Source organism: Leptosomus discolor, chromosome 2 (genome assembly GCF_034619465.1).
Source record: "Leptosomus discolor isolate bLepDis1 chromosome 2, bLepDis1.hap2, whole genome shotgun sequence".
Taxonomy (NCBI): domain Eukaryota; kingdom Metazoa; phylum Chordata; class Aves; order Leptosomiformes; family Leptosomidae; genus Leptosomus; species Leptosomus discolor.
In genome coordinates, this window is record NC_141392.1 from 116,692,087 (window position 1) to 116,718,522 (window position 26,436).

The 26,436-nt window shown below is 48.1% G+C and overlaps 1 protein-coding gene across 1 annotated transcript; it reads right to left on the reverse strand.

Moving 5' to 3' along the window:
* Positions 1-711: 711 nt before the first annotated feature.
* SDC1 (syndecan 1) lies at positions 712-23,910 on the reverse strand. The gene is made up of 5 exons (XM_086461614.1): positions 23,854-23,910; positions 3,339-3,420; positions 1,793-2,283; positions 1,438-1,567; positions 712-878 (listed from the first exon to the last, which is right to left on the reverse strand). Exons 1-5 carry the CDS (start codon positions 23,908-23,910, stop codon positions 712-714), a joined length of 927 nt encoding a protein of 308 aa, XP_086317740.1.
* Positions 23,911-26,436: the final 2,526 nt, after the last annotated feature.

Consider the following 26,436-nt stretch of genomic DNA (forward strand, 5'->3'; position numbering starts at 1 on the left):
TTTTGGTAAAATGAACCTCTCCACTTAGTTTTGGGGTCTTTGGGGTTTGTTTTGTATTAGTGTATGTACCAACTGCTTTGGAGCTGGTTCTGACAGGGATAACGCTTCCAAAATATAAGTTATTTTAAACCATGTGACAGTCATTTGCTTACCCTGCCCCTCACACCTCCTTTCACTAGAAATCATGTTCAGCTTGATGTTTCATAGGCATTAAGTGCTCCAAATGCGGCAGTTAGAGCTAGAGGATTGCAGTGTACCAAATGTCTGCCCAGCACAGCCATTTGTTACACTTAAAACACATCTATGACTTAAATAGCAAGGATCCCTGCTATACAGAATTCGAGCACTGACAGTTGTTTATTCTTGCTAGCCCTTTCCCTAAATATCAAGTAGTTTATACATACAGTGCTCCCTTATCTTCTCCCCACTGCCTGCCCAGCAGTCTTTAGATAAACCAAAGTGAGTTTAGGAACTTGCAGTCCCACTTCTGTTTAACAAAAAAAAAAAAAAAAAGTTGTGCAAGAAAGCAGGGAATGTTCAACGAATCCAGATCTACCTTGTAGTTATAAAATTTCCAATGGCAAAGTGGTAAGGGCAAATAACCCAATGATCATATGGCTTAAGTTTAATGCAAAGCACACTAGGAGGTCCACGTGCAGGGAGAGAAGAGTCCAAGAAAGATGGAATAAGAAGTGTCCTGAAGATCAGTGTTTATGCATAGAATTCTTCTTGTTTATGTGGTTTTTGGTATCCTCCGTTAGACTGTTTTGGTTCATCCAGTGAATAGCTGCCTTCGTCTTTTTTCTTCATTCTGTACAGCATAAATGCTACTAGAAACACTGCAAACACCAAGCCTACTAGTCCTCCAGCAATAACACCTAGAAGGGAAAAAAAGCCACAAATTACTCTAGACATCACACCAGATAATGCTACTATGTTCCAGATTGTTCCTTGCTGTGAAGTCCCTGAATTCACGACTTCCAGAAATTAATTTGTCCTTTTGCCCCCTCCCAAACCAGTCGTCCCAGCATTACCAAGAGCCTGCTTGTCTACATGAGGTAAACTTAGAGAAACAGATCTCCCACCGGGCCGTGCTGCGAAGCACACAAGACTACGTTGTTCAACTCTAGTAATTTGACCCAGGCAGCATAAGAGCAGTTTTACCGTAATTTTTGAGAGGAGCGAAGGAAGGAATAGGTTTAAACATAAAATTCCAGGTAACTAGCAGTGGCTGCTTTGCTATGAGGAGATTAATATTTGCTCCTGTTAGGGTTTTGACAACACAGAGTCATGAATCACCACCCTCACTTCAGAGGTCTAAGATAAAAGCTTGGCTTTCACGCTCAGAGATGTACTTGCAGAACTGCAGCTTCTGCTGCCTGTAAGACTCCTATGAGAGTCTGCTTTTACCAACTAGAAATCCAGAATATCAGGTACCTCCAAGAACTTCTTTTCTGTCCATAATTCCTGAGGCTCCTGCTGCTTTGGCATTTCTCCCAGAGTCAGCCAGTACTTCTGAGTTCTGGGTGGGGACCAAATCCTCATCTTTAGTCAAGATGAAGTCTCCCTGTTGGGACATACAAGGCAGGTTATTCATGTTTCTCATCATGTCCGTTACTGGAGACTTCCCACAGCTTTGTTTTTTCTCTTCTAAACCCCCCCCCCCACCAATATAACCTATTAAATCAATCATTGTTTTTGACAAATTACCACCCTTTCCAACGAAACCAACTTACTACGTACTACTAAAGCCAACTCCCTTGGAAAGGGTGTCAAAGCTATTAATTCTCACCGGGTCTCCAGAGCCATCTTCAGAAACCTCATGTGTAGGAATAACATCCTTCGGAGCTGACGTTGTGGGGGTGGCAGTGACATCTCTCTCATGATGGATGGTAGAGTGGGGCTCAGGCACATCTTTAGTGTCTGGCACATCAGAGCTAGGGATTTTAGGTTCGAGCTCATGGACTGTGCCTGAGGCTTCTGAAGGAGTTACGTGAACCACTGAAGGAAAGCGAGTAGTGGGGCTTCTCACTGTTGTAGTAACTGCATCATTTGTTGGTTTCTCATCAGGGAAGCCCAGGATGGATACTTTGTCCTTCACAGCTACAACTGGCTCCTCTGTCACTACATTACCAGTTGCAAAAGGAGATATTACTTCCTTTTCAGTTCGGCTCTCAATCCCAGGAAATGACTGTTCATTGAAATCCACTGGGGTTGCCAGTAATGAGGAATTAGCCAGTTCTCCTGGGATTCTCCAGGTGCGAGACTGGTCAGTCAGGGGACCTGCAAAACAAAAAAATATTATCCTTGGCCAGTTTACAGACCTATTAATAGCATCTTCAGGACTCTGGTCTAAGAAGGATGCCTAACGTGCATAGCCGACTTTCATAGTAACAGCAGTTCAGTTTGTAATTGCTTATCCTTTTCAGCAGAATAGGAAGGGACAGACCCTATTGCACTATTCAGCAATACTTTTGTTAGTCATCTGCTTCTCCCCAAGGCACAAGTGCTAGTCTGTTTGCGGACACGTCAACAAGAGGGACGTCTGCTTTCAGTACACTGGTTGCTCAGGATGGTTATCTGACTTTTCCCATAAATATTTTTTGTTTGATTCAGAGCAGTCACCCATATACTCAACACCTTTAGTCACTGGCACACTTGGCTCTGATTTCAGGGTCTTATTTCTGCAGAATTTAATCTAATATACAAGCATGTGGCTGGAAGGAAGCAGGATACCATGCTTTAGCTTCCAATAGCTTGCTCCTTCCACAGTAGCGTCTCCTCAACTTCAGCATGGAACACCAAATGTCTCCCTCATACAGTTTAGTAATCATTCTGATAGACTTTTTTTCCGACCCTAAAACCTCTTTATTTTGCTTTTAAAAAATTACGGCCCATGGGAACTTGCACATCTGATACATTTGCACTTGATCTATGTTGGCAGTTTGGGGTTTACCCACCCCCAAATGGTATCTCCTACCAGCTCGTAAGAGAGGACAAAGGTCCTTCTTACAGTCTCTCTTCCCCGTGAGTAAAGAATCCCTCCAGTTTCATAACATTCTTCACACACAGTATCTCATATTAGCAGTCACATGGAGTATACCTCCTTCTGCTCCCTTTCAAGTCTCCTACAGCCTATTTTCTGATAATTGTTAGTATCTGAAGCAATGCAAGATGAATAGATTAGGTTCTTTCTTTGTTCCCAACTCTCATTCTGGGGCGGGGGTGTGTGTGTGATTTCTCCCTCTCCCCCTGTTTTAGCTTGGATGCTTGTCAAGACCTCAATTCCCACATTCTGGAAGGATCAAGCACTAACAGTACAAGTGCTAATAACTCACCTGCACCTGAACCTGAGAACGCATCGTCATCATCACCAGACGAATCAAGATCCTCAGGAGGAAGGTTCAGATTTGTAGTTTGCTTTAAAGAGAAGGGGAAAAGTGTGTTAGTGATGACTTTACTTAAAGTTATCATGTTGCTTGCGCAGAGTCCCCTAAGAGCTCCTGAATGCCAGTTACACAACCTTTCTTTGTTCAGACTGTATTTTCTAATCTTTCTTCATTCCATCCCCCCTCCCCAAAAGAGTAGCTCTTGTTAGTCTATTTGCTGTTGGAAACGTCAGTATTGTTATCTCCCTTCTCTGTGCTGCTTCCAGGCTGCACTTGGTTTGGGAAAGGAGAAAGCAAGGAACCTGTTCAGAGCTGCCTCCTGGTAGCAGCCAGTGCTCAGTCCTTACACAACACAACCGTTCTGCTTGAGTTTCTGACTGCTCATGTCTTTGCTACCTACCAATCACTTTGTCTGTGAATCACTGCATTACTTCTGAGGAGCAAAAAGGAAGGAGAGACAAATTTGGCTTCTCTGCCTTTCTGAGCCCTTCCAGCGCTGTTTACGTATCTGAAACTACAGCATCTAACTGGAAGTAGAATGAGATTCCCTTTTTTATAAGCGTGGGCATTCAAGACTAAGGCCTGAGAGAAGCCAGCCTTCTGTGTAGGAGAATACAGCCCTGAGCTTTCTCCCTTTGTGCCTCAAGGAGTTCATTAACCAGCACAGAAGTTCAGCTGCCAAAACAAGAGGCCAAACTCCTGTTCTGCTGCACCTGTTCATCGTAACACACAGCACTCACAGCCGTTCAGGATATCCAAAGAAGAGAACACTAAATAAAGCAGAGTAATTACTTCATGCATCTTGTTGGCCTCTGCTGTATGCACTTGCTGCTCCTATCGGTACAACATCCTTGACTCAGCTCATGACTAGCCCCAGGTTTATTTCTGCAGGGCTACCATTACCTAACCAGTCATTCTCCCTTCTCATATTTCAAACCAAAGCCCTCCAAGTCCTTCTGAATTTATTCTTTCCCCATCCAACTACATTCCCCATTTTCCAGAATTTTGACTTCTATCCTATCCTCAAGATCCCCTTGTCATCCCTTTACAGCACTGCCCCATCTGCAAGTTTAGGAGATACTGCATTGAACCACCTGAGCTGATCATGATTTTATCAGGAGCATGAAGTCTCATTTTATGATGTAAAAAGAAGAACATACATTCTTGCCAGCTTTGCAACCAGGCCCACTGTATTTCTCTAGCTTGCATTAGCACAGTGTCACTTAAAAATTACTATAACGCTCATTTTCATCCTAGGAAGAAGTTAGCCAGCACTGGTATGATCTGTCAAACAAAGCAATTGAGCTCTCTGATTGTCACTTTCTTACCTATATGGCTGTATTTATTGGCTCTATCTCCTTTTCATTCTTTTAAGATATCAGGTTTATCCAGTTTTCTCTTTTGTCTTTAATATCTTATCCATTCCCTACATTGCCATGGAACAACTGGTTTCCAAGGTAACTAACTAGCCCATTAGATTTGACCTCTCTGAAGACAAGCATGCAAGCTGCCACCAACGTAATCAGGCCCAAGATCTTACCCCTTCTAGGCAATCATTGTAGTTATATGATTTTTTTAAAAAATAAAGTAAGAACAAAAAAACCCCTCATATAGACATTAAACTTTTTAGCACTTTCTTTCTCTAGTAGAAACCAAACCAACCCACTTTTCCTTAAGCTTCTTTCTAAGCATATTTCTAAGAGTAATTTCTAAGAAGAAACTGCCCTTCAATCTTCTGTTTAGCTGCATATCATGAGGCAGTTTGGATTTTCAGATTTGTCCCTGCTTGTTTGCACTGTGCTTTTCCACTCATCCATGGAAAGCAGGCTGGATAAGTGTTTCCTGTATGTTTTCCTTATTGTGTCAAAGGTCAGTGACTCACACAAGCTGATCTCACTACACTTCAAGTATTAAAGAGTATGAACTGTTGGTGCCTAAAGAATACAGACAGGACTCCCAGGCTTTCCATACTCTGCTCCCTTGAGCATCCTTTCCAGTACGTTCAGAAGTGAAGTCAGGCTTCAGAAACTGCACCATTTTGGTTGATGGGGGTGTTACAGACCGTTTTTCTCCCCCCTTTCTTGCACTAGCAGTAGCAAGCACAATCCTTTGCTCTCCCACCCAGCTTGGTTTTGAGGGCAAAAGGGGGATGCTTTGCAAAAGGGGAGTGTATTCTCCTCCCAGCGGGAAGACTCTACCTTGAAGCTATTACAAAGCAATCTCTCCAGGCTTTTTTTTTTTTTTTTTTAAGAAAGGGACTGCCAGTACACTTTAAGACATGTCACCATACACCTTTACCTAAGATTGAGACTAACTTCCCCCCAAATGTGAATCTTTAGGGGTAGCTCATATGGGATTTCCAAGAGCATCTGGACAGATTTGTTGGTTTGCAGACCTTAGCAACACTCCTGGAAGGATCTCGGACTGTCAGGAAATGAAACAGCAACCGTTGATCTCGATTACCAAGCCACCACCCCCTCCCCTTGTGGTGTTAACAGATGAGGCTTGTTCAGTCATGCCATGCTTCCTTTCTTGTTATCCAGCATGTACATTTCCCCTCACACCTGAGCTTTTAGCCTCTTCCCAGGATGCTGCATGTTCTGCTTCTCCATAGCCTTTGTCATGTGCTTGTTTGAATCCTAGTTTGATTTCTGTATCTTAGTGGGGATAGCTAGGTCCTCCTCAGAGGAAGAAAGTCCAGTGCAGCCTAGTCTAAACCAATGGAGACCCAGTGTAGAGTTGCCCAGCTGCTGCTCAGCAGACACCCTGCAAACATGAGGGCAGACTCAGACCGGTTCCTGCCCCCTGAAGTTGGCTACTGTACTTCAAGAGAATAATAGACAACATGATTCAGGATTAATAAAGCATATAAAGCTTTCCACAGCTTTACACGAGAACTTAGTGAACTTGCACTAAATGTGTCCCTCTACTTAGTTGTCCCAAAGAGTCTTGTCCCAAGCTGCTCCTCTGGGAGTTGCAGCATCTCCCTTTGACCAGGTAGTTTGAGGCCTGGGATCTGAGAAGGACTTTCTCTGCTGCAAATACTCAAGGGACAGTGATAAGATTATGCACATGTGGATACCAGCCAGAATATCTACAAAGTGATGTAACTTCATGACGCCGTCCAATTTCATGACACGTGAGCATTAAGGAACTGTTCAGCTATAGAAAGACTTCTTGCTCCAAAGACTACAGCCTCAGTAGGCAAGAAAGGCAGTAACCTTTCCTTACGGCACCACAGAATACAAGCACTGCAGAAAGGTCATGCTTCTATAAGGATCTGCTGCTGAAGGATTTCAGACACAGCAAGGTTAACATAAGATACTGACTCAGGACAGTATCGGAAGGGATTGAACTAATTTAGATTCGCATCAGGAAGATGGACCGTGCTGTTCAGACAACAAACATCTCATGGTCAAGGCTTTTCCATGACCTTTTACTGCAGACGAGTTACACCAATGAGAAAGGTTTTGATTCGTGAAGAGGATTAGGGGCACGGAACACAGGTTGAATCACCAGGTCGTGCTATCATACAAAAGAGCTGAAAATAAATTCCAGCCTACAACAAGATTACTCTATCAACAACTTTGTATTACTTTAGCTTAAAATTTTATTATCAGACTGTTAAGAAATAATCAGCTAACGTGGACATGCTTTTAGAAATTACTTCCACCATCATCCAGTTTATTTTTCGGTCCACTGAGACTATTTGTGGACCATTCACATTGCAATTTGCGCCACAGAGGCTGGATGAACACCTTTTAAGTTCAGGTGGCGGATCCTTTGAAGGATCTCTGATGGTACTTCATGTACTCTAGTCAAAAAACTTTAAATTCCCACACTGCACCTACAACACGTTGCTTTTGTACCATTTAACAAGCTCACATTTTTTAAGTTGGTGGGGTTTTTTAGCAGCTCAGACAACTGGTTAGAAATACTTGCCTAGCCTTTTTGATTTGGTGTCACTGAATTAGGTTGCATGTGAGGGGTAAAGTTTTTAACAGCATTTTTGATACGCATTAGCAGTTCCCATCAACCAGTGGAAGACCACCTTCCCCAAGTATCAGAGCAGCCCATTTAGAGGAAACCCTGGGGAGACTGTTCGCCTCTGCTCTTGCTGAGCGCTGTACTGTTGCAGAACAATAGTTATTCAGTTCTGCTGAGACAACCAGAAAGCTGCTTAGTGGCATCTTCAATTTAATCAAGAATGGGCCAGGCTTTCACAACTCATTAGCAATGTTATTGGCTCCAGAAGCCTGACATACTCGACTTTTTTTTTTTGAGCATCATTTCTAACTATTCTTCAGTCTCCATCTTGGTCCCAGTCTCAGTACACGAATCTTTCTGTGCTTATCCCATCAGCTGCCGCAGAATTCCATCCTGCCAGAGCACCGATCTGAAGCACTCTGTCATGATGAAGGGGAGATTTATAGTTCATTAGCTGATCTCACCCTGCCCAAACAGGGAACCCCATTTCCTTAATTTGGAGCCATACTGTATGTGAAAGGAAGCAGCTTTTTCCCAAATTGCTCTTTGAGGTAAGCAAAAACACTGGCTTTGCCACAAGCCCTAAACTAGATTAAGGATGATTTGTATCCCACTCTTATTAATCCTAGTTAGTGAACAGCAGTGTCAAAAACACTTGAAATCCTCAACTATCTGAATAATGCTGTGAAATTTGCACAGGTGTTTGTCCTCGTAAATCTTTCTTATTCAGCTGAAAAGAAATGAGCTGTAATGAGCTCTCCCACCTCAAATACCCCCCTGAGCATCCTGCAAAATTATTCCAGCTTTATGGGAAGCAAAACTAATGGCTTGCTCTTGTTTAGAGACACACATAAGAACAAGACAAGAATTTGCTCTCTGGTTTACCTACTAAATATGACACTGGGGCATCTAGACAAAGACTTTCACAAGGATTTGAACAGCTCTAAAATAAACTCAAAAAGTTTGAAAAAGGATGAAATTCTTTCACCCTTTCTACATATTGAAGAGCAGAGCTAGTTCCTCTAACAGAAATGCTACCTGAGGTAGAGCAGCCTGAAGAGCTGCTAACTTGAAAATATTTATATTAGTGTGTGGAAAGGAAAAAAACACCTGCTGAAAGAAATTTTAGCTTTGTTAAACCTTGATCTTTTGCAGTTAATAGCCCACACATGATTAAGTCCAGTCCCAGAAGTCCGTGGTCTTCAGACAGCTTAAATGCTTAAGGGGGAAAACAACAAACCAAAATAACCCAACCAAAAAAAAACCCCCAAACCACCAGGATCCTCACCTATCTCCCTCCTTCTGCAGGCATACAGATTGCTAGCATTAAGCTGACCACGCAAACCTTCAGTTTTAACAGTCAGACATAAATTCTGGAGTAGCTGAAACAGAACTAGTGCTTTTACATGGCTAGTCAGAAGTGAAGGTTGCATGCAAGTCTGCTACATCACAAGTCAGCAGCAGTGTGGCACCATCTCAGTTAATAGCTCTTCCAGTTGTTTCTCCTGTTACTCCACTGCTCAAGACAAGCATCAGTGCTGCTTGGTGCACCTGCAGGTTAACAAAGTAGTTATCTTCCTAGAACAGCCGAAGATACAGACGAACAGCACAGGCCAAAGTGCAGAAGGACAGCTACAAACCATCCCACAAACAGCCCGTGGAGTGGATAGCCTAGATTTAAGGAGTACTTTTACCCCCAGCTAGTGTTCCAATCAAGGCTGTTCAGAGCATTACAACTACCTGCCCCCCCCCCCCCATTTCAGATGGTGTCGTTTCCCCCTCCCTCAATCAGCTTTTCCTGTGTACCAACAGACACCCCCGCGCTCCCATCCATCAGTTTATGTCAAGTGGAGTAGGTTAGTGGCTCACAGGGTGCTCCTTCTAAAGGCACATGGTCAGGCTGCTCTCAAGAGGTAAGCAAAGGATGCTCTTTTGCTCAGCAAGACAAGCACCATTTTAGCAGCAAGAGGTAAATACACCAGTTAATCTGGCAGCATCTCTATCAGATCATTATTAGCATAAAGAAATCTGGAAAATCTTGGTTAATTGAGTTCTTACTGGCCTCCTCTTCTATTTTTGGCTGGTGACCTGAGAAGGGGACTGTCTGATGGAGACGTCCTAGCTGCACAAGCAGTTGCTTTTGTTTGAAGCCTGAACCACCTGACCGTCACGCAGTAACTACCTCTTGGCACTCAGGCTCTGGAAGCAGTGAAACACCTTCCAACACCTACTCAAAACAGGATGAGAGCTTTTAGGATCTACTCCACTACAGGCAGAACAGACCAGAGTGTAAACTCTGCCCACTGTCCGCTGGGCTTTGATCTTCCTTTTCTGTCAAGTTTCGTGGCCACAGCTGTAGAAGCATACTCTGATCCTTTGGACAATGTGCAGTGGCCAAGGAAAAAGAGCATCCAGCTACTCCATGCACACAGCAGCTAAAGCCCCAACGCTTCTAGAGGCTCACTTGGTAAGTGCCACACTACTGCCCAATCAGCATTACATTTTCTCCTTACTGTGACATGGCAACTTTTCTAATTAAGTAGGGCTGAAACACAGCAATCAACATGCCAAGAGCAAAATGAACCAGCCTGTCACCATCAGGCTGGGTTTCACATTCTGCCGTGCGGCCCTTTAAGCTACCACCTCCCATGACAGTGTGCCACTTCATGCTTCCCGGACCGTGCCCTGCATAGCTCTTTGTGCAGTCTCATGGTGAAGCAGATCAGCAAACTGGTTTGGGTTAAAAAAAAAAAAAAAAAAAAAAAAAGAGAAAACACCATGCAAAGAATTTTCCAGCAGGACCAGTTTCCCAATCCTGCTTGGTGCATGAATGCACAAGTGTTTGCATTGGCACAGGGCAGAACGTGGCAGCCAGGGCTGCTTAAGCAATTCATAGACACTCACAGCCTGGGTTTCTGCGATGCTGACACACATTCACCCACCCCGCAGCGGAGGGGCAGTAAAACACCCTGCCACCGCTGTGCGTTACGGAAATGCACATCAGCACCCCCAGACTGCAGGCAACACGCAAATCAGAGGCTGACTCGAAGGGCCACCCAGGTTTATACAAAAAGGAGCAAGGACAGGGGCTGTAGGGAGAGTTCTCTTCTGCAGAGTGTTTGTTCACGACAGGTAAGGTTTGTTCCAAAGTCTGACAACAGTGCTAAGTCCTCCCTGACCTCCTAAACACAGCAGCAAAGGCTAGATAGATGTCTTATTCAGAAAGGTAGTAGTTTTACTTTTGTCTTGGGCCACCTGAACTTTACAGGAGGCCCAGTGCAATTGCGTTTAGTACCGGACAAGGAGTATATTGCACGTCCTTAACAAAGGGGGCTGAGCAAATACAAGGGTAGCTGGAGTCCAACAGGTCTACGGACCCCGCAGCCAGGAAAGCTTGTGGCCACGCAACACACACAGCATCAGCGACACCACATTGCTTGTGCGCGCTGCTACAAGTGTACAGCGCACCACGTCAGCTCTGATGCAGAAGAGCTGAGCTGCCTCCCGGTCCTCTCTCAGCCAGCTCCACTAGAAGTCTGGTCAGTCCTTCAGCAATGCAGAGAAGCGAGTTAAGAGTCCATGCTCCTGCTTCTTCACCTGGAGGATATATCAAACAAGTTTCACTCATGCCAACCTGCTCCTTCCAGCCAAGCAATACAGCCCAGGCCAATGACTGAATCTCACTGACAGATCAACACATCCACACAGACATGACACACAACAAGCACTCAACTCAGTACCAGTGGCAGGTGCCAGGTTGTCACAATATGGCCAAAAGTGGGGTACCTTTTCTCCCCCACATTCAAGGCAGCCCGTGTTTTGAAGATTCAGTCTAATGAGAAAGCTCTGTTCCCTTCAGCTAATGTCATGAGAAGCAGCCAGTTCAGTTTTATACTGTAACCGCTTTTCTTTAAAGAACCTTCCCTGCAGCTCTTTAACATCCTCAATCGTTCAGGCATTCAGGTCTTCAGATAGCATGAGAACGCCACAGTCAACGCATAACCTCAGAGTTGTGCAAAGTAGGTGCAGCTCAGTGTGGCCATACAGCCAACAGCTCCAGTTTGTCCTGGGGAATTAATTTCAATCTATTTCAGATAGCCTGAGAGTTGAACAGTGAGCTGCGTAAGTAGAGAACAGACAAACCTAACTTGTCTTAAAACCTTCTGACTTAAAAGTCACCGGCACTTCCTACTTTCCAGTGTAGCAAAACCAGCAGAGAAGATGCAGTCTTACAGCAACAGCTAGTTAATCTGCTTGTTTAGAAAGTACAGACCAAGAATTGCTTGATTTCAGTCAGAGCCAGTGGTGGGCTGCTCATCCCAGGAACCCTGACAAAGTAAGGTTAAAAGAGGGGAGTATGCTGCAGGTCAGTAACTTTTTACGAAATGGAAACCCATCCAGCAAAGGACTGTAGTAGCCCAAAACCCACTACCCATGAACACTAGTAACTGCACCACAGATAAACACGATGCTTCTGACGGAAGAAGAAATTAAGTGACATGATCTAAGGTCCCTGCTGCCTCTTCCTTCCCCTGCAGTAGCACAGCCACAATGCCCCCCGGCTACCATCTGACAGGGCTAGTTCACAACATGCAGGATGACCGCAGCATACACGCAGCGCCTGCCGTGGAGTTCGGAGAGGTGAGGTTGAGCAACTCACCTCAGACAAGTCATCAGCAGTTATAGCCACTTAAATGGAGACTGGACTTTGTAGTGTTGCCCTCCAACACATATAAGCACATTGACCTTATGTCTTCAGCAACAGTCCCAGGAAAACCAGTCCCTGTCCTTAGCCAGTTATTCCCATCCCTGTGTTGACCTCTGTTGCCATGAACAAACAGTCTGGCTTGCACTTGGGTGCAAATTCCTTTCCCCATCTCTTGCCACCCACTCACTCTGTCTTACCAGATCAGCACTGAGACTTCCTGGCAAGTGCAACAGTGGGCTCACACCACCCGATTGCTCCTTGACAGCATGCATGGGTTGGAGAAGCCAGACTCCTGTCCCCATGCGGCTAAGAAGCAACCCAGCGCGCAGTAAAGCAGACCAGTTAGCATTACAGCCCTGAGACTGATGAATGTACTCCAAGACTGGGTTTGAGGGAAGAGCTGCAAAGCGGCTCGTGTCTCCATTTGTCCCATCTGAGACTGTCTTCTTCCAGTAAGCCTGTTAGCTCAAACTGATCAGTGTGCAGCTGTAGGCTGCATGCCAGGAAGCAGAGAGGCTCAACCCTGCACGCTCCTCCTGCTGGGGCCATCACTGCAGAACAGAGCGCAAGCCTGCAGCACACCAATGTCAGGACACAAGAGAGGCCATTCAAGGACTTTGGTCCCACAGGAGCACAACTTGCTCTTTTCGTGTTCAGCCATTCAGCTCAGGAAGTCCCAGCTCAGAAATCAGAGACATGTCTATAGGAAAGCGTGACACGGTCTATGGCATCTCAAGTCTTCAAATTAGGCTGGTGGCACACTATGAACCACCAGTGCCTCTCAGCAGCACCAGGAAAACATGTGTGTGCCGCTGGTCCTAGGGAAGCCTACTTCCTGGAGACAAATGCCATGCAACTTGGCTGGTGGAACTACTACTCATTTCAAATGAGCTCCATGCCAGCTGGTGTGTGATCAGCAAACTACCACAAGCAACACTACAGCTGCACAAGTGCTCTGACCTGAGCAGATGTGCTCCTGGAAGTCAGAAGTGACCTCATCGCCATGCTACACAGCATTCTGTGAGGGGAAGAAGCTGTTCTGCTTCACCTGAGGAAAGGAAGCCAACACGCAGCCAGGAACACTTCCTGCTTCCAGGAACTGTCATCAAGCAAGACTAAGTGCAACAGCTTTCAGTACCCAGGCGCGTGGCTAGGAGAAGACCCAGGTTCTTATCTCAATCCTGAGTTTCCCTCTTCTCTTCCTTGAACTCCAGAAATTACCTAGCATGAGATATGCCACGGAGTGAGGAGACAAAGCTGTAAGATCTTCTTGAAGGACCACAGAAACATTTTGACTCTATTAGCGATACATACATAAGCTTCTAATTTGAGCAAACTGCTTGCAGTGCTACGCTAGGTCAGTGAAACCCAAGTTTCAGATAAAAATCCCTAGTGCATCACCAAACTAAGGGCTTACTGGCAGTACTTCTGGTTCCTAGCAGCCAGGAAGTTATTTAAACCGCAGCAGAAAGATGAGCCTCGCAACCCTGGAGTACTAAAGGTCTCAGCTAAAGCAGGTTAGCTGGTAAACTTAATGAGACTACTTAAATCTACAAATAGTTAGCCTTACAACAACCAAAAAGCTGACAAGGTATTCTGATGATAACAAAGTTACAGGGGAAGCACCCAGACTTAAGGTTTTATATTCTATAGCAACTGGATATATCCTATAGTAACTGCCTATGCAGAAGACAAGAAAAATGACTTTGCTGACACTTCAGTGCCAGAAACACCTGCCAGCTGTAAGGCCTGCTGCTGTCAAACTCTGCTTCAGCTTCTCAGCTGATGCGCTCATAGTTTACCCTACAGGACACACATCACATCCTTCATATCATGACAACCAGCCTGAGACTCAACAATCCAAGACAAGGCTTCTTGATCGCTTTTGTAAACACATTTCTCCAGAAGGAGGCACAATGAAATCTCCAATGCTTGTGACTTTTTTTTTTTTGCTAACAATCTGTATTTTCCATACACACATCCCAGACATCTGCTACCTCTGAATGCTGTATTTTCATCATAAATCTCATACCCAGCTTCTTAGTTACAGCACCACCACCCACCCTTTTCAGGCACACACCCCAGTGAAGAGCTGATTGATCAGGGAACTGGAAGCATCTAGAAAGAGCTGCCTGGCTTGAATAGACACTGTCCCAGTCTGTCTCACATGTGCACACCAGATGGCAGAACCGATCGCTCCCCACAACATGACCCCTTGGTGCTGTTATTTGTCAGTCTGCTACAGAAGACCTTGACTATTTGCAAGGGAGCTGCAGAAGCAAATTAGACTTGGGCAGCAACATGAGCCAACAGTTGGCATTCAGCAGCTCCCTTCCGACGTGGTCACGCTCCCTACAGCTGAGCTCTAACCAGTTCTAAGAAACTCTGTTCTTGCACAGCAGGACTCACACCAGCCAGCCGCTGGCCTGTTAAGAAGGAGCTTGAGAGTCTCAATCAGCAGCCAGTTGCTGGAATCACGCAGACCATGGAAGCAGCTTTAGATTTTGTTTTTGATCCCATGCAGGGCAGTTCCTGTGCTTTGGCAGGTCTTACACTAACACAGACAGCTAAGTGTACTTCTTGCATTTGCTTCTATGCCTCGCTATTTCCAGTTTCAAGTAAACCAGCACAGATGTGAAAAAATCCAGTCTCTCCCTACATTATGAGGCATGCTATCAGGTCTGGTTTATCCACAGGATCTTACAGTGTTGACTAAGCCTAGATTGTTTATAATGCAGAAGCCACCCCTGCCAAACAGATGCAGTTACACCAGCACGACTGAGGCATGCACGAAAGGTCTGAAACGTCTCCACCAGATGCAGGAGTCACATCTCAGATCAAGAATACCCTCTTCTCCCACCCCAAGAGTCTTCTCAGAGAGGCATTTTCAGCATCACCCCTTCCTTCCACATCTTAGCATAGTCTTAGCAGTTCCTGAGCGCAGGTGCCAAAGAAAAGCAGCATCTAAGCGTTTCAGGTACTACTAGTCTCCTTGGAATAAAACAGCAGTAGGCTAGAACATCTTTGGGCACAGGCTGGACCACATTTCACTGAATTACTCTAACGTAGAACATAGTTCAGACTGCATGAACTCCCTTTGAGAAATACGCATGCTCATAACCACTGGAGCATACGGCAAGCGATCTACCCATACAGAACGGTGCAGAGATCAACCTCCCAGTGCCTGTTCCTAGTAAAGCTCTTGGTGCCTGTTCCTAGGACACTAATGGTCTCTGTGTTTAGGTTTACAAAAGCATTGGTAATCCTGCATGCAAGACAGAGTTCTGACAGCAGTTGCATGCTACTGCCCCATTTACAGTTAAATTATGCAACACCTCAATGAGAGTATGGAAGCTGCCTGGTGTACTTCCAAGCTGAGTCATGAGGGTGTTGAAGTATCATTTCAAAGCTGAAGCATCAAATGAAATCCTCCCATCAGAAACAGTCTTAAAAAACCTGCTGCTGCAATTGCGCTCTAGTCACCTATAGTTCTACTCATTTCAGAAAAGAGCCTTGGGCGTTTCTTGACCAAACACCTACTGGATTAAACTAATCGACTCCGATCTAGAGTCACTCAGTTGCAAGGTTTAGTACCACACCTGTACAGTGGAGCCCTGAACAAGGGACTGTTACAAAGGCACGATAAGCCAGAGAGCTTCTCTTTGATCCGAGCTGTTAACCAAGTCTCACTGTACAGACACTAGCTTCAGTTACCCCATGCCTTTATTTTTGAGTACACAGCTTGTTCACCTGTCTTCCCCGTGGCCTTGTTCCAAAGCAGTCACCAAATCAGTTGGGGAGGTTAGATTTTTAGGGGGAGATGCTACCACACTTGTGGAGGCTAGATGCTCTCCTGCCTCATATGGGCAACTCTAAGACTTAAGTTGTGATTTGCACATCCCTGCGTTTTACACATCTATACTGTGAAGAGTCAAGAGATCACTAATGCCACCTCTGATGGACTGTCAAGCAGTAAGACAAGTCAATAAAACAGTACTAAAAATTGCAAGGCAAGATGAAGTGCTTTAGTACCAAGTTACTCCCTTAGCTCAGGCAAGTTTCCAGCAAGAAATCCCATCAGGATAGCTAGATGCTACATAACAATAGATCAAACTTGTAAAAGACACTGTTCAAACATCACTAAGTTAAAGATACTCCATACACAAATGAACTTCTGGGTTTACTCACTGACTACCAACTCTAGTCAGCACAACGTATCTCTAAAGAAAGCGGAGCATAAAATGCTGAAGGACCACCTTATGGGCCAGTTCTAAAAGCAGAGGCTGAATCACTGGCATGTACCTGCACCATCACTGCTACACTGAGTGCTTTGCTGTTCCAGGTTTGTAGTATTCACCTTGCAAACTTAAGCTGATTGATTACACAGGATTTCTCATGCAACTGAAGCTGCTCATCCTTCTGAAGCATCCAAGAAGGTTCAGTTTTCAATGAGAGAGTTGTGATCTATTACGAACTTTTACTTTCTTTTATAGGATACTGCAGTTTTCACAATTTCATAATAATCTGGGCCTGCTGCCATAGACCCACTGGCTACATCCGTACCAGTAAATTAAACAACATCAGGGAATGTCCCTGGGCACTGGAACACAGTCTATACCATTATTAGAATGATCTCTGGCACAGTTTTGAGCCTTGCCAACTGGTATGCCCCCAAATAATGCATGGGAAGGTTGCCCAGCAGGCAATCTGGTGGTGAGGGAGTGTTAAAGGACAGGTCAGAAAACAAGATTTGCTCGACGACTGGGACTCTAGCATTTAAGTTGGCCACAGGACAACTAGTATCCAGATTGTTTTACTTACTAGAATCAGTGTAAGGGGCTTTGACGGATCTTTTCAACTCCTTTTGGCTACGTACTGGAGAGGTGGGGGCATACTGAGCATTTAGCACTTTTCAGCTACTGCAGTAATAACATCTAATTATTCATAATCTCATCTTCCAGCCTCTGCAGCAAGAAGCTCACCACCGTTTCACAGCTCAGTGTGACTACAGATGCAGACTGAGGAACTTTTTGCAAGTTAAACACGCTTCAGAGGGGAGCTGATGCTGCTGGAGGATTAAGCTAGCAGCTTTCTTCTTCGAGGCCATGAGTCAGTTGATGTAAGCGCACGATAGCAGAGCACTCCTTTGCCACTGCCCAGACATGCCAGAGTCAGCCTCTTTTGTTAGGCACTTTGTTCATGATGGGAAAGTAGTCACGATCTAGATGATTCCTCCGTTAGCACAGAAAGAGATTTAGAAGTCAAAGCTGTCTAGCTGCAGGCTGTTAGGCAAGTTTCGATGCAAGCCTCACTACCACTTTTCCACTGCACGTAGGTGCCACTTACACCCTCTTAGAGCCAGTGAGGTGGACAAATCTCATTTGGCCATCAAATCTGCCGGCGCGAGAGCCTCTATTACAGTTTCATAAGTACAGAGCACAGTAAGGGAGCGAAAAATATCACAGATATTAGCATTTGTGTTAAGATATGAATTTAAGCAAGCTTTGTGGTTACTTTAGTTTGGGCTTTTACTCCTCTTACTCATCAACTTCTTGACTAAAGAAAGCCTGGGCTCTGTCCCTAAAGAAGATACCTATGAGCGGGTCAATGGGATAACAGGTTCTCTCTTCCGCAGAGATGCTCTTACCCGAGGCTGATGTTTTGGTAGATAAGACAGGCTGCTCTGAGCTCCTGTGGTTGTGCAAAGCACAGGTACCCAGTCTGCCAGGTCACCATCTTGGGATCTAGGCATACAGCCTCCAAATCCTGCCGTGAGCTGGTCGACAAATAGCATACGACAGGGATAGATATCTCTACGTATGAATGTACACATGCCTATATTTTTATTTCTCCACCCCACTGGTGTCAAAAGCATACAATAAGGCAGCAATAGAGCCCTGTTTTGGGACAGGAAAGAGCCAGGTAGTCTCTTCCTACAGTACCATAGCTGCCAGCTCTGATCCCCAGGGAACATACAAAGGCTCCCCACCTATAGTACAGCCACAGCAGTAGTACCGTTGCTTACGACATGGAGCTTCACAAGAGCTCTCATCTGGAAATCGTTACGTTAATCGCTGCTTGCTCTCCAGATGGCAGATTGGCTCCACTCTCCCCTGCCCACTTCTGGCTTCAATACACAGTCTGCTCGTCTAGTAATCCCTAAATGCAAGGGGCTGGACTGGAGCTGCTGACTAGTCTGACCAGGATGTGTACTGCCACCAGCATTAGAAACTAATTAGAAGAGCTTTCCTGTGTACAGCGCAGGACAGCCATGGCCTGCAGCGCTGCCCAGAAAGCATTCAGCACGCTCCCCTTAGAACTGGACCAGAGTTCAAGTTTCCTTCCATTCAAGAGGCAATAAGCTCCTCATCACGTGGCACAGACAGACAAAGAGCAGACCCCATTCTCTAGCTATGGCTTGTGTACGCTCAGGTGATGGAGCCAGGGCACCCAGGGAAGTTGCTGCATGAACTGGCTGTACTTTGCAGCAGGCTGGTTGGCAGGAGCGTGTGCCTGGGACCGCCTACAGCCAACAATCAAGACTGTCAGGCTTCGCTTCCATGACTGGCATACAAGACGCTGTCATTACTGCACTGGCAGTGCAGCAAAGTTACAGGGCGGACTACAACAAGAACACAGAGCCTCCATGAAAGGCAAGATATCTAAGAGTATTTTAAGGTGGTTGGCAAGCAGTTCCCCATCTTTTACCAGTGCCTTTGATTTAGTCAGAAGTCATTCTGCAATGGCAATCCTGAAGACCTTCCAGTTATTAGAAAAGCCCTGAACTCCAAGAGGCAAAATGAGCGGACGTTAAAGAGAACCATATTGCAAAAACCAGGGCTATGGAGAAGATAGTTCTGCCAGCAAGCACAGCAGCAAGACGTGCAAGTGAAGCAGCAAGAGCTCTTCAACTGATCAATACCCAAAGAAGTTTCAAGCTAGAAGCCTAGCAGGGAAAGCCATGACTTACAACACCTCCATGACTCAGTTGTAACTGCAGCTCCAGTGACTCAACGGGAAGTTCTGTTACCAACTCCATCCAAATCCCACTAACACACTGGTTCCCATCCAGCAAAGCAAGCCTCACTGGTGAGACTGGTCTCAGCGGTGAGATACAAACACTACAGTCGAGCATGGCAAGGAGCCCAAGCTAACAGACTCCGTTGGACCCATGCCGGTTCCACAAGACCCAGAACGTCAACTGCAGCCAAGCACTGCTTGAGAAACTGCGAGGTTGGGAAACCACTACATTAGCAGATGTTGCTCCACAAGAGTTGCTTGTAGGAGGTCCAAATGTTATCTCACCTTGAGGTAAGGCTTCACAGCGCAGTAACTCTTCCACTAGCATCTCCACAGTAGAAAGTACGCTATCCCAGGTTTCTAGTCAGGTCAGATAAAGCTCATTTCTGCGGTACACCAGTGGCCTAGCAGAGCAGTAGTTCAAATGAAGTACACTAGTCAACTGTAACTTGTTAACAAAATCAACACTCAGCACTCCTAAGGAGACACCACATGCTCCCGGGGTTTTAGAGTATCTTCTCAGCTCACAAGAGAAATGAACCTACAACAAACACCAGAAGTCCTGGCACTGTTGGTCAAAACAACTTCCACTTTGCAAGTTCACCGCCTGTATCAAAGTCTAGGGAGTAACAAAGGTTTCTCACTTCTAATCCACAAAAAAACAGTGTCTCTAAATACTAAAATGCTCAGATGCCTCCTCAACAGCTCACAAAATACATCCACTTGTTTTTCTGCTCATATTCCTCACTTCAGAACGCTGATACAGGACCCAACTGTACTCCCTAATTTAGTCCACAGCCTTTAGCAGAGCAAGGCTACGGTATTGTTTGGAGGCACTGATCCAGTCACACAAGAACAGGAGAGCGCTGTTGTTCTAGGTGAAAGCTGATGTTTACTACTGCTTTGCTAGTTCTCTTGGCACAGAAACAGCACCTGTCCAGTCTGTTTGTTTACGAAGAGAGTTACCATAAAAGCTTCACAAATAAAAAGACCATCACTTTGAGCTAAGTTGCTCTCAAAGACACCAACGCAAAGGTGTCTATGTCCCCCCTTACAGGCTAAGTGAGATCTAGTCAACAAAGCCCTGACAAAGCAACTTACCTTGAAGTAGACATGCAGGGACTGGTCAAATAGTCACTCTCTTTGGCTCCACTGATTACATTACCATGGCTGTAATGAGTGCTTAGGCACCTCACACACACACAGACACCTACATTTAGGTGCCGTAACATCAACTGAATATTGTCCTGAGGGACTAGAGCCATTTGAAGTACCCCATGTCTCAGTGAGCGCATCAATCTCCAGCTGTCCTGGAGTGTTGTGTTAATAGCTCTGAGTTAATAAAGAGTAGGAAACATCTAAGACAAAAATACTAACGCTGCGATGCTGAAGCACTGCAATTTTATCATTGACAGCACCTCCTCAGAAAAAGGGTCCAAACTTCTCTCTCCCAAGAAGCTCCGTCCTCCCTGTAGCAGGCCATACTAACATCCCAGCTCCATAGATGCCAGATGACGCAAGCGTGGAATGTCCCTCTCAGAGGCATTAGTACAGTTCTTGGACACAAGAGGCACTTCAAACAACGTCAGGACAAAGCACTACTATATAGGCCACCTGGAGACATCTAAGCACTAGCAATGCAAAACACATACTTAAAATGGACCAATTTTGCTGCTAAAACAGCAGCCTACATTTCAGGTTAGTGCACTAGCTTAATTTTAGAAGGCTTACAGGTTTCTTGCACTTGCTGTAACTTGTCTCGGGTTGTTAGAGAGGATTGTTTGGTTTCCAGAAGTTTCAGAGTGCTGCCATTAAAAATGTTAGCTCTTCTAGCCACTTGAAACGGAGAGAAACCTGGAACAAAAGACCACGAACTTGCACGAGAGCCCCCTTACATGATACAAACCACAGCTTATTTGTCTCTGCTCTGATCAGAGTTGACCAGATACAACAGTCACCATTTTGCTGAGAGGTAGCCACCAGCAAGTGAGTGTTCAGATGGAAAAGCGCTGTTTATAGTGCTTGATAAATAATGTGAGGCTGCTCTGCATGTACTATAGAAGTGCTTCCTCCTTATCCACTGCCTACATGTTTAATAAAGCAAGCTGGACTACCTAATTTCTTATAATTAGTTTACATTCAGATAGGAATGACATCACCCTTGGAAGAAGGTTCTGCCTGCTCTGCTAAGCTTGTGTTAACCACCAGCATGCACCTACCCCAGATGGAACAATCAAAATCCCGTTTTCCCTCACGATACCGGCTGGATTGCCCACTGCCCTCCTGCAGCAGGCGGCGCATCCTGGCTCAGCCGGCTTCATGGCAGGGTTACACCACGGAAAAGTTTCCATTTGAGAGATTAACTAGCTTAATCCATTAAGATGCATCAGCCTTCTTATTTCAAGGAAATCAATGCCCCCATCGTAACAACAGAGGGAAATTACTCTCACACAAGGTGTTTTGAGCAATAAAGTGTCACCTTGAAGAAGAACTGGAACCTCCCCAACCATTCCTGCGGGTAAGAGTACTCAGAAAGAAAACAGCTATTGTTTGGCCACTTTCCTGTTCCTGCTTACTACCTCTACAACAACACGCGTGGACGAGTCAGGCCATGGGGCGATAGCCAAGGGTCAAGTGATGTGCCAGCAGCAGTGGCACACTTGCCAATAATCAGACCACCAAGAAGCCAACACAACCACGCCAGTGCCCACAGCACTGTGATCGGGCATGTGCGAACGACTGTGTAAGGTCACTCCGCTTTCTGTGCCCAGCACAAGAGGTTTTCTGCCACTCGATGCAAAACCATAATTATTCCAGCCAGGTGGGAAACACAGCTTAGTCCGTGCCACTGACATTTCAGCTGGAAAAAAGGCCATGAAGGGAAACAGCCTCAGCACTGAGTCACCAGAGCGCCCCAAGGACTTGTGCTCCCCGACGTGTTCACCCAGGAAACCCCTCCATCCACAGTGTCACCCAGGCCTGCGTGTCTCTTACACACAGGAACGCTCCAGACAAGCATTTACTTCATGTCCTTACCATTTCTAGCAAGGAATATTTATCATAGGGGAATTTTATCCAAATGCACCACAGAGGCTGCAAATTAACTGCAGTTTTTCCACTTTATTCAGTAGAAAGCTTACTCAGCTCTGAGCAGAGCTCTCTCCCCATGAAACAGGGTTGATTATGCTCACATGCTTGTCATTTTTAGCCATCTCACAACTACTCACTACCACGTGGGCTAGGAGGGTACGTGTCCAGATCTACAGGTAGAGTTCACAAAGAGCTACAGCAAAAACTGGAGGTATTTTGAGCAGCTTAAATCCTGCCGTGCACTTTGTTCTGCCACTCCTCACCCAACCGCTGCTGTAGCTCATCTCCAGACAAGCTTCAGATCAATTATTCCCTTTCAGAAAGAAAAAAAAACGGCCAGTTTTCAGTTGGATGATCCTGCCTGCTCCCACAAGGCCTCACGTTCCACTTTTTCCTTCTAACTCAACCAAAGGAGAAGGCTCCGGGAACGACGCGCACAGGGGACGCCGGGGAGCGAGCGTCCCTCCCCACAGGAGAAAGGGATGGCGACTCGCCCTCGAGAGGTGGCTCCTTGTGACCTCCTGTCCCACTCCCGCTAACCCCACACAAAGCTCGAGGGACGCCCCAGAGCCCCGGCCCAGCCCCGGGGCACCGAGCAGGGCCCTTTCACCACGCTGCGGTGCCCCATTTCCGCGGCGGGGGCCTCTGCGGGCCGGGCGGCGGCCGGGAGCGGCGGGGCGGCCATCCTCTGTTCGCCGGTGACACCTGGCGGCGGCTGCCGCTGCCGGGAAGCCGAGCCTGCCGGGGCTGGAAGGCTGCCCGCAGCCCCGCCGGGCCGCCCCGCGCCTCCCCAGGAGGGCTCCTCCCGGAACACCGGAGTTTTGGGGAAGGGCGAGCCTCGCCGCCGCTGTGCTGCCCCCGCTCAGGAGGAGCGCACGGCATCCCTCGGTGCGGAGCGGGGAAGGAGGAGGGAGGAAGCGGAGGGACCCCCACGCCCCCTGCCCGGGTGGCTCCGGTGGGCTGGAGGCAGCGGCGGGGCGCCGGGGGAGCCGCACGCCGTCGCCCGGGGGAGGGAAGGGACCTGGGCCGCCTTCCCCGGGCTGCTGCTGCCGAGCGGGGGCACCGGGGCAGCCAGAGCCGACCACCAGGATTTTTGGTTTAGTGGGTAGAAAGAAAAAGCATCCGGGTGTGCCCTCTCTACCCCCAACGGCGGTCGGGAGCACCCTTCGGTGCCAGGGGCACGGCAGAAGCACCCCCGTTTCGGAAGTCACCCGTGACGGCGGGGAAGGGCCACGGCTGAACCACAAAGGGCCACATGCGAGCGCTCGCCCAAACTTATCGCTCGCCCCCTCCCCGGGGCGCACCACGCCGGAGGGAGGACCCCAGCAACCCCCACCCCCGGCCCCGGCAGAGGGGCTCCGGCGGGGGGTGACCGCGGGCAGCGCCGCCCGCCCCGCAGCACACCGGGGCGGAGCCGCCGGCAGGTCAGGAGCGGCCGCAGCGGGGCTGGTTTGAATTAAGGCTGCCGGGGCAGCCCGGGCTGGAGCCCGCCGCCAGCACAAAAGGCAGGGCAGGGCAGAGCACCGCTCCCCTGAGAGGTCCTGTCGGTAAGGGGGGCAACCCCCCCCACCACCAGCACAGCCCGGTCCCGGTCCCAGTCCCAGTCCCGGTCCCGGTCCCCGCCGCCCCACGTGCGCCGCGCCGCCCCCGCCCGCTCACCGGGACAGCCGCCTGGAAGCAAAGGGCCACCAGCCACACGGCCACCACGTTTATCATCCTTCCTCCTCGCCGGGCCTCGGGAGCGCACAGCCTGCCCCTGCTTCCCGCGGTCCCCTCCGCCGCTCTCGCTCCTTTTGGTACTCTTCTGCGAGGTTTCTCCCTTTTCTGTTTTCCTTTTTTTTTTTTTTCTTTTTTTGTCTTCTTTTTCTTGCCGCCCCCCCCCCCTCCGCAAGCCGCCGAACCAGCCTCCCAGCAGCGCTCTGCGGCGGCGAAGAGTTGAACTCTGTCTTTTAATGAACCCCACTGCAACAACCTTCACCTTACGGCCACCCCCCCGCCGGCTCCGCCTCCGCTCCCCTCCCCTCGCCTCGGCTCCCCGGCCCCGGCCCCGGCCCCGGCCCGCCCCGCCGCCCGCCCCCGCTTCCTGCCGCCGCCGTACCTGCGCCGCCGCCGCCGCCGGGACCGCCGCTGGACCGGACCCCGCTCCCCGGCCGACGGCAGCGCCGCTCCCCTCCCATTGCATTCCCAGATTTCCTCTGCGGCAGCGGCATCGCTCCCGCCGAGCTTCCTTCCTTCCCGCTAAAAATAATAATTAATAATAACAGTGCTACAAGCCCTCCCTTCCCTTTCCAGTGTGGGAAAATCCCGGGGGTGCGATGCCTTCTCCCCTTCCACCGGCGCCGCTCTGGGGAGAGGGGAGGGAGCGCTCCCGGCGCAGCCCGGCTCCCCGGCACCTCCAGCGGGGGGTTCTCCCCGAAAAAAATACGGGTTTCGGGGGCGGGTGTATGTCTGTGTGTGTTGTGTTTGTCCTCCCTCCTGCCCGCGGATCCTCGGGGCTGGCCCCGCACCCTCTGCCCGTGCCTTCGTTGCCTCCGGTTTTCTGCTGCTCGGAACAAGTTTTCTGGCAGCGTAAAATGCTGCGGCAAAAAAAAAAAGTGCTGCTTTAAAAGAAGCGCCTTCCTGCAAATCCCCCCTTCTCCTTGAGTTCAAAGCGACTCGGAGCGCTCTTCAGCGCTGCTGCGCGTTGGTCTTCGCGCATCTCACCGCAGGTCACAAAACTGAGGCAGGCAACCGTCCCGCAAAAAAACACACACCACGGGCTGGATGTTGTTACCCTGCTTACAGGGTCAGGGCTGGAGTTCCTGTTTGCTTCCAGTCGATTCAGTTGACTTTTTTTTTTTTTTTCTTTTTTCCCTCGTGTGTGCGTGCCAGCCCATATTCAAGAGTTTGCTATAAACAATGCAACTGACTGTGCACAGACAATTTTTTTATTTTTTTTTTTTTTAAAAGGCAGTTTTTAAGAAGTGATACTGCTGCTGGGAGCTGCAGGAGCGCACGTTGGCTGCATGGCCGACGGGCACCGCATGCCTGCAGAGCAGCTGGGTGGATGAGGGATGTGGCCAAGCCTGCGGGCATGGGGTACCCAGAAAAGAGCCGTAACCGGTGCTTCCTGGCCACTTGGGAGGCTTTCGGTGGGCGTTGGCCCATCTCTGCCAGACCCAGGATCCCTTCCCATAGCTGTGGCCCAAAGGCTTAATAGACCTAATTGGATATTCAATGTGGCTAAAAGTGGTGTGATTTTATCACGTCTTTAATTAGCTGGCTTTCTTTCTCTCTCTCTTAAATTACTCACGCAGCCTTCCTAGGAACGACTCCTGCCACGACGCCTTTCCCTCAGATGAGCCACGGGCACCACGTTCTTCTCCTCACAACGGGGCGGATGGGAAGGAGACGGCACCCGTGGGACCCCACAGCCAGGATGGCTGCTGGTGTGTGAGGGGGCTGGGCGGAACGGCGAGGTGGGGTGGGGAAAGGATGCAAAATGAACGTCATGGGGGCACGCAGGTGCCTGGCGGGTGGCTGTGCCGGGGCAGCAGCTCCCAGGTGGGAGAGCAGGCGGCCGCCGAGGGATGGGGGGAGAGCAGCCTTTCCGAGCCACGTCTTGAACCTGGCGCAAGCAGGATGTTGGAGATGAGACTTTTGGGATGGGGCTTGGAACAGAGATGCTTGGTGCTGGGACCCGCAGGGCCCAAGGCTGAAAATGTCGCCCGGGCTTGGTGGGTTGGTTGTGACATCCAGCTGCGATGATGTCACCGGGAATCAGGAGATGCACACTGGGCATGGTCAGCCTTCCTGGCTGATTTTGGGGTAGCAGAGGCCAGTTTGGCCAAGGATGCATCTGATGGGCTGTGGTAGCCATGGAGGAAGGAGGAAACACTTCCATGAGGGCTGCTCCTGGGAGTCGTGGCGAGGCACCGGCGGGGCTGCGTGACGCACTCATTTCATGCAAGCGTGGGCGCGCGTGTGTTCGGGGAGGTGGCAGGTCATATAGTGCTGTGGTACTTCTCGCTGGATTTGCTAGAAAACATTTAGAGCTTGATTGGGATGTTCTGGTCAGGATCTGTGAATGGGGTAAGGGAAGAACAATGCTGCGTTTGGAAGCCAAGTGTTTTCAGTGACATTCCCGTGCCCTCTGCTTGATCATTGAAGCATGCTAAGTGTTGTGGTTTCAGTCAAAAGAGCTCCATGCTGAAAAGCCAGATGAGACTTGTATGGAAAGGAGTTTCTTGGCAGCCCTGAGCT

Excerpts from the sequence above, each read along its gene's own strand:
- SDC1 (XM_086461614.1), bottom strand. The coding sequence starts at position 23,910 with ATGATAAACGTGGTGGCCGTGTGGCTGGTGGCCCTTTGCTTCCAGGCG. Across the intron at positions 2,284-3,338 it reads GTTCTCAGGTTCAGGTGCAG|GTCCCCTGACTGACCAGTCT; the intron begins GTGAGTTATTAG and ends TTTGTTTTGCAG. Across the intron at positions 879-1,437 it reads CAGAAAAGAAGTTCTTGGAG|GTGTTATTGCTGGAGGACTA; the intron begins GTACCTGATATT and ends TTTCCCTTCTAG.